This window comes from Quercus suber, unplaced genomic scaffold (genome assembly GCF_002906115.3).
Source record: "Quercus suber isolate HL8 unplaced genomic scaffold, Cork oak 2.0 scaffold_117, whole genome shotgun sequence".
NCBI lineage: Eukaryota > Viridiplantae > Streptophyta > Magnoliopsida > Fagales > Fagaceae > Quercus > Quercus suber.
In genome coordinates, this window is record NW_027069582.1 from 674,843 (window position 1) to 691,726 (window position 16,884).

General features: G+C 32.5%; 1 protein-coding gene and 1 long non-coding RNA gene across 3 annotated transcripts; one reads left to right on the forward strand and one right to left on the reverse strand.

The window, feature by feature from the left end:
* Nucleotides 1-739: 739 nt before the first annotated feature.
* On the reverse strand, nucleotides 740-1,519 carry LOC136068474 (uncharacterized). The gene is made up of 2 exons (XR_010629829.1): nucleotides 1,209-1,519; nucleotides 740-1,042 (listed from the first exon to the last, which is right to left on the reverse strand). It is a non-coding gene; the product is annotated as an uncharacterized LOC136068474 (long non-coding RNA).
* Nucleotides 1,520-8,464: 6,945 nt separating this feature from the next.
* Nucleotides 8,465-12,660, forward strand: LOC112031089 (uncharacterized). Of its 2 annotated transcripts, none has more exons than XM_024063779.2 (6): nucleotides 8,465-8,838; nucleotides 9,663-9,717; nucleotides 10,528-10,682; nucleotides 11,188-11,260; nucleotides 11,377-11,435; nucleotides 12,303-12,660. In XM_024063779.2, exons 1-5 carry the CDS (start codon nucleotides 8,689-8,691, stop codon nucleotides 11,391-11,393), a joined length of 450 nt encoding a protein of 149 aa, XP_023919547.1. In that variant the 5' UTR covers nucleotides 8,465-8,688; the 3' UTR covers nucleotides 11,394-11,435; nucleotides 12,303-12,660. The 2 variants fall into 2 exon arrangements, with proteins under 2 accessions (XP_023919547.1, XP_023919540.1); XM_024063772.2 differs by having other exon boundaries at nucleotides 8,467-8,838; nucleotides 9,660-9,717.
* The last annotated feature ends 4,224 nt before the right edge of the window (nucleotides 12,661-16,884 follow it).

The following is a 16,884-nucleotide window of genomic DNA, read 5'->3' on the forward strand; positions in this document are numbered from 1 at the left end:
TCAATTTTTAGATAAAATTGAATAATATATCCAAATGTTTAACAAGACAATCATGAAAAAAAAAATCTCATAGTATAACACATAACAAAATAGAGGCAGAGAACCACATTAAGTAGAATAAAATAAGCTAATATTAATATGTTTGTTTAAATAGTAGGGTTTTAGGGTATAAAAAATTTACAATTATAACCCTTAGCAACGCAGGGCGGGGTGAGGCAAGTTTAAAAAGTCTAAACCTATCTCTGCCCTGCCCCGTGATGCGGGGCTAAAATCTTGCCCTATCCCTGCCCCATCACCTTTGCGGGGCAGGAAAAACCCGCGCGGGGCGAAGCGAGGAGGGATGAGTTAAGCGGGGCGGGAAAAAATCGCCATCTCTAATCTTGTTTTCTATATATTTTGCCTTGTTTATCATCAAGTATAAAAACAAAATATATATATTTTTGTTAATTCTTGTTTTCCATAGCATAGTTCTAGAAAATGCGACAAATACTTTTTGTTGAAACAAACGTAGCACAACGGTGCCTTGGCTAGCTGGTAAGGACTAAGGAGTAGTCTTGGACCCTTGGTTACAAACATAATTAATCTACGTATCACCATCTGTTTAGCTTAAACGTAGCTATAGTTGACTGCTAACAAGCTAGTTGTACTTGGAAATTTCTTGATTGAGCTTCTTGCTCTTCCATTAAACTAAAAAAAAAAAAAAAAAAGCTTTTGGCTCTTCCACCCATGCCTATCGAAGTATTCAAGATAAAACTATTAATCCATGCGGAGTATATATATTACAGAACGCCTTTTATTAGTAAGAAGGCAAAGTCAAGTAGTCAACATATATAATACAGCATAGGAATATAAGATAGTACAATACATAAAGTGCATCAGGCATTAAATAAGTATATTTCTTATACATTTAATTACTGATGCTTCCATGGAAGGCATTGAAGCTTGGGGCAAGAAGAGTCCCAGGTGCTCCTGCATTCACCTTTTATTCCATCACAACACTTGCACTCAATGCCAAGTGTTGCAACAAAGTTATTTAAGCGCCCTGTAAATTTAATCACAAGTTTGTTATTCCCTTAATAATAGAAAAAAAAATGGCCAATCATCAACTCTATTAACTCTAAATGAAAACAACACGTTATGACCACAAGACTTAACAATGATATGCTATTCTATATGTTGACTAGGTGCATGGTTGTTCTTCTGCTTACCTTTTTGAAGTGTCAATGGCCTGGCTTCTAACTCTCTTGGCTGTTGAAGCATGGCAACGATCATACAGAACCAGAAAAAGAGCAAAAAACACTTGGGCATAGCCATTTCCACTTCTAATTTAGACTAATAAATTCTATACACACATAGGAAGTTAGTCACAAAAGAGCTCTATATATATATATACACTAATATTGTGGAGGAATGGCTTTTTCTTTTTGAATTGTGTGGGAATTCCATCTAGAAAGCAAAATAGCCGACACACCACGCGTTACGCTTTCTTGTAAGTTTCTAGAGGGACTTCTTAGAAAAGTTTCTAGAGGGTGGGCCAGAGAGAGAGAGAGAGAGAGGTTTCCAATCCATCAAGTTTTGTTTAGGGTCCCACCCTGGTGAATGTCGACATTAGGAAAAATACAGGCCCAATTATGGATTTTTTTGGCTACTTTTGCATGTTTTCTTTCCTTTGATTGATACCTTTTTACATCTTAAGGCTTATTTGAAACTGACAACATTAACTTATCTTTGAAGTTGTAAATATTTAATTCAAGCTAATGAACCATTTTCATTTTGTGTTAGTACGTACTTGGAAAAAACACAACCTTAAATCTAAAAATGAGTTACTTGTGTGTAAACTGAAAGTTGACTACTGAACCAGCTTAGTCACTTATGAAATTCTATTAGGGGCACTTCAGCATTGCTCCCTAAAGTAAAATAATTTTCTCTACTGTTATTACGCCTAAGAATAGATATAGGGATGTAACTTTTTCTACAATTATGTTCACAATTTGTTAAAGTAGCATATTATAAATAATCAAAAATAATATAATATAAATTACGGGTTCAAAATTGAGAGGAAAATAGTGTTCAGCTTTAGTGTGCGTTTGCGTAGCGGCAAGTGTGCGTTTGCATTTTTAGCTAGGTCCCACGGCACTGTTCATGACTTAGCCAAACTCAGCAAAACGCAAATTTCTAGGTAAATGTGGGTCTCACGGCACTATTCACATATTTAAAAATTATTTTGCTACAGTGTTTTCAGCAAATAAGTTTTCAGTTTTTAGCAAATAAGCGGTATCTAAATAGATCATTAGTATCTAATAAACTTGATTCACAATCCTATAAACTACTTTATCAATTTAAAATACAACTAAATATTTTATAATAATTTCTTTTAGAGAGTTTCAATCTATAACGTCCGTTTTTAATGATTGCTTTTTATTATCATACTAAGAATTTTAATTGATTTTTGGTATAAACGGAGACTGAGCCCTACATCTCTTATTTAACAACAATAATCTTTACCAATTGAGTTAACTGAAACTCATAAATATGAAACGTATAGTTTGCTCCGTAATGGTCCCAAGTGTGAATAACTAAGTTCATTTTTGGCTCCTTTGTTCACGTATGTAATCATTTCTACTAGTGTCTCACTCTAGCTGTCCTGCATGATTAAAATATTTCGACTACCGTTCAAGTCTTTTTCATTTCAAGATTTCATCTCAAAAGTTTCTTTTTTATACTGTGAAGATTACTGGATCTGGGGACATAGACTGGACCATCTTATTTCATGTTTGGTCTCGCCAAAAACGCGAAAAGAACAAGAATCTGATCCTTTTTCAGTCAAGGGAAAGGAGATTTTTCTTCTAAGTCATGGAAAGACTTAGGCACCGAAAGAAAGACCTACGTTTGATCATAGAGTAGAAAACGAGAGGAAGATCTGACAAATGAAGAGTAAATTGATATTTTCTTCAGTTTGATCAAGGAAAAAAAATTAAGAGAAAAATAATTTCTCATTTGAATTGAGCATAATATTATCCGACCAAAGCTATTATGAAAATTTCTTTTCAACATGATAAGTGGTTGTATACTTGTGTGGAGGGAGAGTGATAATTATCTCATGCAACTTAATCTCTTACAACATATAAATGATATAAATTGGATGTAGAAAGGGATCTAACAAATTCTTTAAAAATTCGAGAAATAAGACAGAAATAATATGAGATGCGACAAACAAGTTGTGTGATATAATCAATTTACTCCTAATTCTCCTCATAAAAAAAAAAAAAAAAAAAAACTCCTAATTGATGATCTCCAATTTCATATATTATTATGGTATTTCAATATATAAGGATAATGAGAGTAAATTACAAAACTTCTAAAAGTGACTGAGTCATGATTTAACTATGAAGAAGACAATTTATGTATAAGTATATGCATTTGCGCGCACTACATATATGTAGACTATAGACAACATTTGAGGCAAATACAAAATATAAAATATCATTCATGTGTATATTATGTGATATTTTAATATAAAAAGATCCACAAAACGATAGCATATATACTATATTTTATTTATCTATTAAGGATTTTATTTATATATATACTAAGTANAGAGAGAGAGAGAGAGGATTTGATAAAGTAAAAAACTGAATAAAATATTAGTTTTTTTTTTTTTTTACACATATGCTACAGTGCAATTCTAAAGGTAGAATTGCACTATAGCAGTATTGCAAATTTTTTTGCAATACTTGCATTTTACAAGCCCAGTTGCGGAGTGTTTTGGGGGCATTTATGCTAAAATCATCTTACATTTGGCATATGCATGCCCAGCTGCGGATGCTCCTGGGAGGTTAGTTTGTTAGAGTTAGAAATGTTTTCTTTCCCTCTTTTCTCTATAGCATGTATATAAGGCAAAGCCTTAGTGTAAATTAAACAATCTTTTCCATTTTAATCAATTCAAGAGAATCAATTTTCTCAGTAGCTATCAGTTTTCTCAGCAGTTTCTAAAATCTTTTCTTTAACGTTAATTTTGATTTTTTTGGGGGGGTTAATGTTTATTTCAGTTCATAAATTTGAATTACTATAGAATAAACCTTGTTGCTTATAGAATTGCTTACATGCATCATAGGTTGCATGTTTCATTACATCTATCGAGTTCTTCACATCAGCTTTGCAAGTTGCAACTAATTTGATGGAGGAATTCTTTCTTCTAAATTCTAAACGAATAGGGTTGATTGAGGAATTAGTAACATTCACAAGAGTCAGTGAAAGAGTTAAATTATGGTATTATGGACCTCTCGGGAGCTCAATCAAAAACAATTCATCAATTGAAGAAACGAGTTTGCAAATAAAAATTATTGTATGTAAAACAATTGTATACAACATGTATTCATAAACTAATTCAAATTACGGATAATGATGTTTGATCAACCCTAGTATAGGCAGGACTGAAACTAGGGTAACATGATACAATATGTTTTATTGGACTTTGGGCTTATATTTCTAACCACAAGTTTGTCGGTTCAGTGAACACTTCGGAGATTGGAATCCTCCCATATAGAGAATCCAAGTTCGCAACATGGATTTCCCACATGAGTATGTCCCAATTTGCCAATAGCAAAAGGCATATGCTGTACGCTAAGTCGGTAACCCCATCGTGATTTCAAGGGAAAAGTTTTGCTTTGTGCTCTTGAAAAAGTCACATTCAATGAATGATTCAATTGCATGCACTTGTCCAATTATCCAAGAGGAAGTGGAATTATATGAAAAGAAAATTCTTGAACAATCGTATCATCATCATTCATGTCAATATACTCTTTTTGTATGCCTTCACGTGTTGAGGGCCTGTAGGATTAGATTTTGTTCCAAGGTTCACAAATGAAAGCTTTTGCTAGAACCCTCTAGAACAAAACAAAGGGTACATCATTCACGATCACGACTACATGCTATCTTTCTCGAAAATTTACAATTTGACAAAATATACTCCTACTTCAGCCTTGTCATCATTAATACTTGTTTATGTAATCTCTTTAACTTGGATAAGGACTCGATCATCATCTTTTTTTATTGTAATTATTTGCTTTCTGGTTGAGAACCTTATCATCAAATCATGTTTATAAAAATTATACTATGTAGTATTAAGTATGTTCTTGTCAACACCAAAAACGCCAATATATAAAAAACTGATTAGGCTTAGCTTTACCCAAGATTTGACATTAATGCTTGGGATGCTGCCATTAACCACTAATTTAAAAATAGCACCTTTATAATCATGAGGCCCCCCCAAGATATTCTCAATTATAACTGATTCATCAGTGATAATAATCCAGTTTTTGTTGACTATGTAGCGACAAGTGGCTACTGGCAACTCATCCTTGCTCCTACTTGCCACAAAAACTGATAAGCTTTTGTCTGTCGAGTCCGAATTTGGTAAGGATAAAGTGTAAAACTTATATGGTACATCATCCACTAAAAAATTATCACATCAATCTTTACTTTAAACTTGATACATCCTATCACACTTAGCTAATAACATCACATCAATCTTTTACTTAAAATTTAAAATATGTTATTTATTAAGATGTAATCCTTTGTAATCAAATCTATTTATGTTTTAGCAATATGATAACGTGGCATGTTCTTATTGTTTTGGTTTACACCAAGTCCTCATTGAATTTAATCTCATGTCATTATAATATCTCCCTTTTTTCTTTTCCTTATCTATTCTCTTTGGTAATTGATATAATTTAGGTATAATTATTTAGATATTATATCATATCTTAAAAATTCCAATTATATTCTATCATCTGACTTTAGAAATTGTAACTATACGCAAACACGTGTATTGGTTAATAAATCAAATGATTGTGCTATGCCTTGTTCTATAGTTAATTCGCATCTTAAAAATTCCAATTAAATTCTATCATCTGACTTTAGAAATTGTGTCTTCTCAAAAAAAAAAAAAAAAAAACTTTAGAAATTGTAACTATACGCAAACATGTGTATTGGTTAATAAATCAAATGATTGTGCTATACATTGTTCTATAGTTAATTCACATCTTAAAAATTCCAATTAAATTCTATCATCTGACTTTAGAAATTGTGTCTTCTCAAAAAAATAAATAAATAAATAAATAAACTTTAGAAATTGTAACTATACGCAAACATATATGTGTATTGGTTAATAAATCAAATGATTGTGCTATGCATTGTTCTATAGTTAATTCACATAATTCCATTTAATTAGAGAATATTAGGTCCAATATCTAAAAAATTATATCTAAGTTTTTCCATTTCCATGGACCGTTGTTCTTGCTCATTATACTTATTTGCTTTAACTTCTCTGTTATTGCTGATGCCTTTCTAGACGTTAAAAAGCTAAAGTTTCACCGACTCTTATAGTATTGCACAATAGTTACGGAATCAGGCCATATTATTGGACTTTATTTTTTTAAAACAAAATTCTAAAAGAAATGGGTGAATGATAATGAACCACTTATATAATACTATGATGATATTATTCCCTTGGAAGTTGGAACGGTGATTTAAACTCTCCTTTCGCAAGAGGATTTTCTATGTGAAGAATATTCTGCAGATTAATTAATAGACTAATTAAAGATGACAAAATGTCTTTGCCGGCCTATCTCAGACGGAACTTCCCTTATCCATCTTGCATAATCGGACATATAGAGAGAGAGAGGATCGAGTTGAACCAATATATATATATATATATATAGAAAGAAGTTCAAGTTAAAACTAACGTAATTTTAAGTAATGTTACTATAAATTTTACTTTAACATAATCTAAGTATAAATGCATGTAAAGTTCCCTCCTGAAAACTTAAACCTTGGCCATTGCCCCTCACACCCTACAAGCATTTATACTTGTGGAGTGACCATCGCGTTAAATGTGCGCGGTATTTAATCTATATATTTATTGAAATTAGTTGTTTGTATATTCTTCAACAACAAAAAAATGTTTATATATCCTATTACCGTAAGCCAATTCATAAACATACACAATCTGTATAGAATCATGCCTATCAAAAAATGGGATTAGTGCATCTATAAATTCAGGCTCGAGAAGGATTAATTTTTTACTCAATCAATTTTCTGTGTCCTAGACAAAAGGTCCGCGTGAGATAAACACAATCTTTGTGACTTCACCAACCAGGGGCCAAATCTATACATAGTTCAACTAGAGCTTCTTATATGGAATCAGACCATATTCCATTTATTTTCACTGGGAATTTTAGTTTATTGATGATTGTCTTCTGTAGCATCTCTCTCTCTGGCCCCCCCGAATTTTAGTTTATTGATGATTGTCTTCTGTAGCATCTCTCTCTCTGCCCCCCCCCCCCCCCCCAAAAAAAATCTTTGATTCTCATTTGACCGGAACAAAAATCTTTGATTCTCAAAGATTTGCAAGGAAAATAGCTATAATATATCCTTTGTTTGGAATCTTATTTGACATTATTGAGAGGAAAAGGAGGGATGAGTATCCATCCATTTTTTTCAATAAATTTCAAAATGTAGAATTATTCAATTCACTTGGTACACCATCGTAACTAAGAATTAATAAAGCTTACTAGTAGATTCCGATATAAAGCTCATTCTTTATATAAGACTATAAGTGTGCGTTTGGGTTAGAATTAAAAATTAAAATTATTTCATTATTCAGCTTATATTTGCTACTATTTATAAGTTTCATTGCACTTTTTGACATTATTCATGGGTCCTTTTTTTTTTTTTTTTTGATAGGAAGACTATGAAACTTTTATTAAATATTAAAAGCTACATGAATATCATGGAGAAGAGTTATACTATTTCAACTAACTTTTACTTTTATTTACAGTACTTTCAGTAATAATTTTTCAATTTTAACCAAATAAACAATATTTAAATACACCCTTAAAAAGATAGTCTTCCAGACATACATAATAAATTCCAATCAACAAAGAGAAAAAGTCTAATACTAGTTGGGAGTCAACAGTCAAAACAGTTTAACTTAAGGAGGTATAAGATTCAAGTTGAGCCAGCACCTTATCCATTTATCTTGTTGTGGGACTATGGGACCATGAGTCCAGAACATCTTGAGCCTCCCTAAAACTTACTTTTTGTCACTTTCCCAATAGATCAAAGATTTATAGGATGCAAATTAATTCTATAATCAAAACTTTTTTTCACAATTATTTTTTAAACCATTCAGGCAACAAGTTATAAATGATAATTAATAAAGTAATATCAATAATGGCCTGTGCAAAAATCAACAACTTAATAATTCAACCGTGAAAAATATTGTTTATATAGGATGTTTATTGGGATGAGAACACGTGGCAATACGGGTTGGAGCTGGCAACTTGTCCACTTGGCTCCGAAAGATGCAACCATGTGTCAAAGAGAGAGGGAGAGATATGACTGAATTTGAAGGAAAGCACATGGGTGCAGCATCCAAAGCACCTAGTTTTGGCCCTATAAATAGCAGGGACCGTTCACAAGAGCTCCACATCTGCAATCTTCACGTGCTCTCTGCTCTGCCTATCTCTGCTTTTATAATTATCTCTTTCTTTGTTTGTATCTCTGCAAATCTTATCTAATTCTTCTTTTTCGGTCTTTGGCCGTTAAGAGATAACTATCATAAGAGTAGTTTTGTTCGTTAGTTGACAAAGAAAGCTTGCAAGTGAAGTGAAAGTAGTAACTATTATGGAGAACAAGAAGCAAGTTGGTGATGCATCAAAAAAAGTTGGTGGCTCATCTTCATCCAGGTCTCTGGATCACCTTTTTGGTCCCAAGGACCCTTCTTCAGCTTCTTCGACCGGAATATTTGGATCCATTTTTCCACCACCATCAACGGTATTTTATTTACCACAACCATCATATTTCAGTATATCACTATGTGGCTTGCTCCCTAGGAAAACTCTGTTTTGTTCTTATCTTTATTCTTCACTTCGCATATATCTCTTATGCATAACAACTATTGTCGGTACAGTTAAGTTTAAACTAAAATTTTCAAATTTATTCATATGAGAATGAGCAAATAACTCTATCCTTAACAGTTTTTGTAAGTTTTTAAATTATCGGTACGGTTTTTGCAAATAACTCTATGTTTAGGAATACTTTCACAAGTTTAAATTATAATTGCTGATGTGGTTTGTTGTGATTTAAACATGATAAAAGTCGTATTAATGATGAATTCTCGTAAAAGTGACATTATTTCAATTATAATATGTTATTTTAATAGGGTAAACAAATTGTGTTCCTATGTTGGTTTTTTTTTTTTTTTTGGTAAATACCTGTGGCATGATTGATTTTACTACATCATGCATTTTCTTAAAATGGCTTAAGCTTGATATGGAACTAGGATGTTGAAAAAAACTTACTTTGAATAGGGTCAGAGGAAGAAGTTATTGACTTTTTGATATGATTGATATTAAGATACAACGTAATCACCATCCAAAAATAAATAAATAAATACAACGTAAGTTGCCTGATATTGATAGATGCACTAGTGCTTTTAGTAAAGATTCAGCAAAAGCATAAGAAGTTCAATTGAAATTTGCATCATAAAAAGGTGCTATCCAAACTCGTTTTGCTTGAACTGGATAAGGAATATGAAAAAGTTTTCCAAGCGTAACAAGTAGCAAGTTCTAATTTCATTTCTTCGTTTACCTTAGCAGCCGGGGAGGGACTCCTTTCACAACCAAGGTGGCAGTGGCAAATATGGAAATCCAGGTATTATTTACGTATCAATCTACTTTATTCATGAGGTTGAAGGATTTCTTTTTCTTTTTTCTTTTTTCGCTGAATGAGGTTGAAGGATTTCAAGTCAAAGTCTTTTTGGATTAACAATTTTTTTTTATAATTAAAATCTCATACAAGTGTACTTTTTGTTAACTTTTATAGCATGTTTGAATAGAGGAGGGAAGGAAGAGGGGTAGAGGAAAGTAGAGTAGAGTTAATTAAAAATAAGCTAATTTTGTGCTAAATTTATTCTATTCTATTCTACTTCTCGGCTCTCCTCTTTTTCCCTCAATCCAAACGAACCGTTAATAAATAAATAAATATAATTTATGTGAAAAATTAATCCAAATACAAGCTTGTAGTATCTTATTCTCTTACCACTTGAGCTAATCTATATACAGAAAAAACTTTGCTACTTTGTGAGACGACTTTCTTTCCATATACAAGAAATTGGACATAATTAATAGTTTTTTTTTTTTTTTACTGTGTTAATATTTCAAATTGGAGCCTCTCCTATGCACAAATTTATTTTTTTTTTTTTTCAAAAAAAAAAAAGATATCAATTTCATTAATAGTTTTTTTTTTTTTTTACTGTGTTAATATTTCAAATTGGAGCCTCTCCTATGCACAAATTTATTTTTTTTTTTTTTCAAAAAAAAAAAAGATATCAATTTCTTAGCCTAACATAAACAGGGTTTGAATCCAAATGTTTGGTTGTATTGTTTGATTTTTCGGCTGGAATGTAAAATGAGAAATCTTTGGAAAATATTGCATGACCTTATCTGGGTTAACTCTTTTCAGATAATATCGCTCAAAGCGTCAAGGATGAAAGCGCTACTAAAAATTCACCTTATCAGAATGAAACAATGGAACCTTGCTATTTAAGCTCATCGATCTACTATGGCGGCCAAGAAAATTATTCTCCAAGGGCAAGCTCCACCGAATCTCAAAAGACTGTGAGTGCATAGTATTTTATATTCATTCATAGCATAAAAAATACACACACACCACCCAAAAAAAAGAGTATTATATCGATGAATAAATAAACATATAGGTGCCAATCATTTAATATATCATTTGAGTTTATATATATGGGTCATGCAACATGCATCGTTACAACAACGATAACAATTTTTTTTATTAGAAAAAAAAATTTAGAAAAAAATGTTTTTATCGTTGTGACTCATTTAAGGTATGTTTAAGATCCGTTTATTTTATTGAAACAGAAAACTTTTTACTGAAAGTACTGTAGATAAAGGTAAAAATTAGCTGAAATAATACAATAAGATTCATAAATAGTACCAAAAAGTGCAATAAAGCCCATAAATAATAGCAAAAATAAGCTAAATAGTAAAATAAGCGCTTTTTAATTTAGAGTCAAACGCACTCTTAATATTATTTCAAATTGATATCATACATAGAAAATGCTGGCAGTAAACTTCTCTTTCAATTTTTGATCAGTTCAAGAAAGATGGAGGGGAGGATGATTCAAATAATAATGCGAACAGTGCATCAAGAGGGAACTGGTGGCAGGGTATGTGAATATATAATAGTTGTGCAATTGCAGATTAAAGGGATATAATATTTGTTTCCTGCAGTTATAGGAGTTTTAGAAACTTAATTTAACTATAGTTTAATTTCTTTCTGCAGGTTCTCTCTATTACTAACACCTTGTCCCTGCATCAAATGTACTCCCCACCTTTGCACAGGTATTCAATGTTGTCTTTAGAATATATTTGATGGGTGATGAGTCTTACCATGGAATATTGTTTATTGCATACAAACTGTTTTACACGCACTCTCTTAGAATATATTTGATGGGTCAATATGGGTCTTATTATAGAGTAGTATTTATTGCATATAAACTGTTTTACATGCACTCTCAAAAGTAACTAAAATCATGATTTGAAGTCATGATAACAAATTTAACCCTTTATTACGTGCTTATCTTAAAATACTTTTCCATTTGTTTAGGACAAAATCTCATTTATCACTTTGTGTGTTTGGCCAGTTATTAATTTCCCAATAATTCGTTTAAACTAAAAGTTTAAATGCGCACTTGAATAAATATATGCCGAATAGGCCTCATTAAAGGGAAAAAGTTCAGAGAGATAGAAAGGGATATATGTTTTAAGGAATAGAATTGATGTTACGTATATATATAACTAATGCTTAAGAATCATAGATACACCAAAAGGAGAGGTTAGCTTTTAAATGTTCCACACAAACGTGACAAATTAAAGTCTCCCAATATGATAGATTATTGAATTCCATATGCAGGGCCAGTACGTACTGTATAGATTTACCACTAATGATCTATAGTTAAATTATTGAATGAATCAAACTGTTTAAAATTTGCAGTTTTATCTTTGTATTTAGTTTAATTTTGTGCAAAGTAAATAGGTATTCCTCTATTAATTATTTTTTAAGCAAAAAAAAAATTATTTAATTAATTCTAATTATGATTGTTACTGTTGCTTCCCCAATCTCGAATTCTAAATATAATCTATTTTTGTGGTGTTATTCTTAACCTTTGATACAGCTAACTGAAACTGTGTTTGTTGACTATATTGCAGGGGTGGTGACATCTAAGCTAGCTTAATACTAAGGAAATAATATGGTAATATTAGTTAAGCCTAGTAGAGCATGACACCGTTGGACTTCCAAAAAACACGTTGGGTTGTTTTTATCCCAGCTAGTCAGGTTTGGCAAGTCTAGGATGTGTTTCTAGGAGCTCGGTGCAGGCTCTCTACTTGTAGTCTTGTGTGACTAACCTAGTATTCCATGTACTTTGAATAAGTTCTATATATGGGTTTTAGCCCTCTATAGTCTATATGTAACTCTATATATGTGGAGGAATATACACACTTTTTCTCCTGTGCTAGTGTTTTAAATGAATGGAAAATTATTAGTTTATATTGTAGATTAAACAAATGTCTACAGCATTGTAAACTTTTTGCAAATCTCCTACTTGCTTTACGATCGGTTGAAGTGGGTCGTTGAGCTTCATACCTCCTTAAAAGAAAGCGAGATACTATATAAAACCTTTTTTTTTCTTTTGAATAATGCTAAATTTTTAAAAAATTTATTTAAAAATATTTACATATTGACATAGTAATGAATATATGTTGGGAAAAAAATCCTAATCCCCTCAATGTCTATGTGTGAATTAAAATATATAACTACCAAACAAGAGCAATATTATGGAAACAAAATTAATTCCAGCAAGCACCACATAAATACAACTACACAAAAATACCAAATTTTACATGAAAAACCCTTCGGTGTAGAAGGAAAAAAATCACAGCGCAGCTCCAAAAAATATCCACTTTGAAATAGATAATACAACTATCAAGTTTATGTTAAACTTGAGTCCACAATAAATTAGATATACAACAAATAAATCTCAAGGAGTAAATACAATCTCACTACAAAACCAGCAACAAAATCTTCCTCTAAATACTCTAACTCTCTATGGTTGTATCACTCAAAAACTCCATGAGAACTTCACTAATTTATTTTCTTTATGAGTAACTTGAGCAAAAAAAAATGTCTTATTTTTCTTTTTCACTCCCTCACACTCTCACTGTGTTTCTCTCTATTTCTTCACACCGACTACTAAAAGTGTGCAGAAAACCCACTAACCTGCCCAACCCAACCCACCAGGTTAGGTCAGTTTTTAGGGCTTGGTAGGTTGGGTTGGGTTACAAAAATTATTTTTATAGCGGGTCGGGTTGGGTTTGGGTTATAAAATTACAAACCCGCCAAACCTGACCCGACCCACCCATATTTAATATATATTTAAAATATATTATATATTAAATAAAAAAAATTTTAAACTAGCTGTAGGGCACTTACATATATATAATACATATATATATATATATATTTAAATATATATATATATTATATATTTAATAATTTTAAAAAAAAAACAGTTGTAGAGCAGCACTTCCTCAGTTCCTCTTACTAATACTAATTTAATATATATATATATATAATTAATAAATTTTTTAAAATAACCAACTCTTCCTATCCCATTTAAAAGCCAATTACTTCATACAAATCTTAGTAAATTACTATTGTTGTTTAGTCATTAGTGTTGTTTGCCTTTAAGGAGTTATAAGGGTCGTCAATGGGCCGGGTCGGGCTAGCCCGGCCCATTTTTACTTGGCCCAAGGGCACAATGGGCTGGGCATAATGGGTTATTAACTAGTTAACGGGCCGGGTCGGGCTGGGCCGAAAGAGAAAACCTCAGCCCATGACCCTGCCCATGGGCAATGCCCATTTTGGTTTTAATGGGCTAGGTTACTAAGTTGGGCCTAATGGGCTACCCATGAGATTATGTTAGCATATTATTTTATTATTTTTAGAAATAAATAATCAATTTTTAATAAGGAAATAATCAATCTAGTTTTTTTAAAAGGAAAGGATCAAAGGCTTTAATACTTAATTACAATTTTTTTTATTGTCAAATCTATTTAATTTTTTTTAAATAAGGCTTCAAATAGTTTTTTATTTTTATCTTTAATAAAAAAAAATCAAATGGTTAATTCAAATTTGCTAGACTACTAGAAAAATATATATTTAGTAAACTAAGTTTAGCACAATTACTTTAAGTATCTTAGTAGTTGGGAGAGTTTTCTTAAGAAATTCTATTACAATATCTCAAGATCAATTCTTCATACACTTCCTATATATTTTTGTTAAAAATTTTAAGTTATTGGATTGGGCAACGGGTTGGGCCAACAGGCTGGGCTACTGGGCTAGCCCACTGGGTGCCCATGGGCATAAAAACTAGCCCACGGCCTAACCCACTGGGCTAGTGGGCTACCCATGGGCCTTAATAACAACGGGCTGGGCTGCCCATTAGCCCGATGGGCTGCCGGGTTTTTGGGTTAGCCCGTGGGCCATGGGCTATTTGATGACCCTTAAGGAGTTACATTGATACTAATCTTTGGGTTTTTTTTTAATATATTAATATTTATTTTTTTTTCTACTCAATTTAATAATAATAATAATAAATTTTGCCAAATTTATAAGTTCAACCCGACCCAATCCGACCCATGTGAGTTGGGTTGGGTTGAATTGGGTTAGATTGGACTTATATGACAGATTGGATTGGGTTAAATTTTTTTGACCCAACATGATGAATTAAGTCAAAAAATTTTCTCAATCCGACCCATGCACACTCTACCGTCTACACCTCACATGGCTGAATATCTCTGTGTTTTTGCCCACTCTATTAAAAATGAGTCTTACGGTACTATTCATATATTTAAAAATTATTTTGCTACAATATTTTTAGCAACAATTAATTCTTAGCAACTTTTAACAATAATAAATGCTATCAAAACAGAACTACTGTGTTTCTATCTCTATCACACTGGCCTGGCCTGGCCTCTCTTTTCTTTTCCTTCTCTTCTCCTAAGCGTGTCTCAGACGCTTGCTCAGCTTTGCATTAAACCAAAAGCTGACTTTGGAAGCTTGAGGAAGCAAGCTCAATAATTGAGCTTTGACTAATGTGACAAGCAAGGGGGCTGGACCCCAGCTGCCAGTTTGCCACGCACCCAACATATAATTAGTGTTGCTTTAACAATATAATAATAAAATATTTAAATTGTTGTTTTTTGGTTATTAGTGAGACTCGTTAGTTTGTAAAATTTGAGTATCGAACATCGTTGTTTCTCTTTAAAATCTAAAAGGCTACAAAACAATTGTTAATAAAGTAATTGTCGAAGGACAAGCACATTACAATCATAGATAGACCAACACCAAAACCTCAGCACATAGGTATAAGGATAAAGTCCCCAGCACATAGGTACCACTAGCTAACATTGAGTACTTAACAGCACCAGGCTAAGAGCCTAAGACCCCAAAACAAAGAAGCAACAACAGCACAGCAGTAGGAACTCTGGCTCAAGGACTTCGGTCTTCAAGGCAATGTATAAGCTGCAAAATAGAATTAGCAGATTTAAGAAAAGAATGAGCTAGGAAAACTATCAAACAAAAAAAAAAATTGGAATATGAAATCTCTATCTCACTTTTAAGCATTTCACACATTAGCAAATTTACTTGTTGCAGTATGTTTTGTGTCCTTTTTTTTTTTTTTTTTCCAATCTAAATTTAGGTTCTTTATAAAGAAAAAAGAAGTTTGTGAGTTGTGACAAACTGCCATTGGTAAAGTAAAAAATAGAACATTTAAAATAGTAGATTGTAATGAAACATCAACACACCTCCACACTTGTAACCGACAGGGCAATTAGCAATGTTGCACCTTTTAGGTATGGTAATTGCAACTTCAAGCTTGATTCTTGAACTCTTGCCCATCCTTGGCGACGTTGATCCTGCCACTTTAGAACTTTCTCCGGAGGAAGAGGCCGTGGAGGCCGAGTTGAAGAAGAGAATGAGCGGGAATGCCAAGTTTTCATATTGGGTTAGTTCTTCTTCTAAATTCTCTGTGACCGCTTGTCGTGCGGCTTTTGTTGCGTTTTGGCTTTGTAAATTTGTTTTTGGCTCACCCCCATTATGCCATGAAGCCTTTATATTTTCATTTAGCTATCAAGATATCTGCTAGGGTAAGTCTGCCGTTGGCCCCTATGTTCTTAGGGCATTTGTATGTCCAATTAGATATCCTGCTGAGTGATGAGAGTCAGGCAGGCTCTTGTCACATAGTCACCTCCTCCGTTCATAGTACTATCTTGCAGCAGTTGTTATTTGAGCGTTGTGCCCAGCACTTGGCGAAGTGTAGGCCTGTTCGTTTTGCTAAAGAGAAGTATCAATCATGCCTGAGAGTAATTACTGACTTTTGTGGTAGATTTGAGTCTGATTTTTCTCTGACTTTCCGTTGGTTTGGTTTGAAGCCGATTGATTATTCTGTAGTTGAGTCTTTTGATGAGGGCATGGGATTTTCTTGGAGTGTTAGGACATATATGTTTTAACTTGTTTAAGAACATATGTCACTTAGTTATGTAAATTGGCTAATCCTTTGACAAAACGCACTCTCTTGTAATTGGGTAGTTCTAGGTGTTTTTAATACTTCAAGAAACAATGTTTCAAGGTCAAGTGTTGAAGTCATCAAGTCTGTCCAAGAGAAAGCAAGTTGAAGTGCAGAATTTTTAAAGCTCGACACCTCTCGATAGCTACCTCGACACCGGC

What these genes read in the sequence shown, in the direction of transcription:
- LOC112031089 (XM_024063772.2), top strand. Translation starts at nt 8,689, where the DNA reads ATGGAGAACAAGAAGCAAGTTGGTGATGCATCAAAAAAAGTTGGTGGC. An exon ending in TTTTTCCACCACCATCAACG is followed by an intron (nt 8,839 to 9,659) that starts GTATTTTATTTA and finishes CGTTTACCTTAG; the next exon opens with CAGCCGGGGAGGGACTCCTT. An exon ending in CCACCGAATCTCAAAAGACT is followed by an intron (nt 10,683 to 11,187) that starts GTGAGTGCATAG and finishes ATTTTTGATCAG; the next exon opens with TTCAAGAAAGATGGAGGGGA.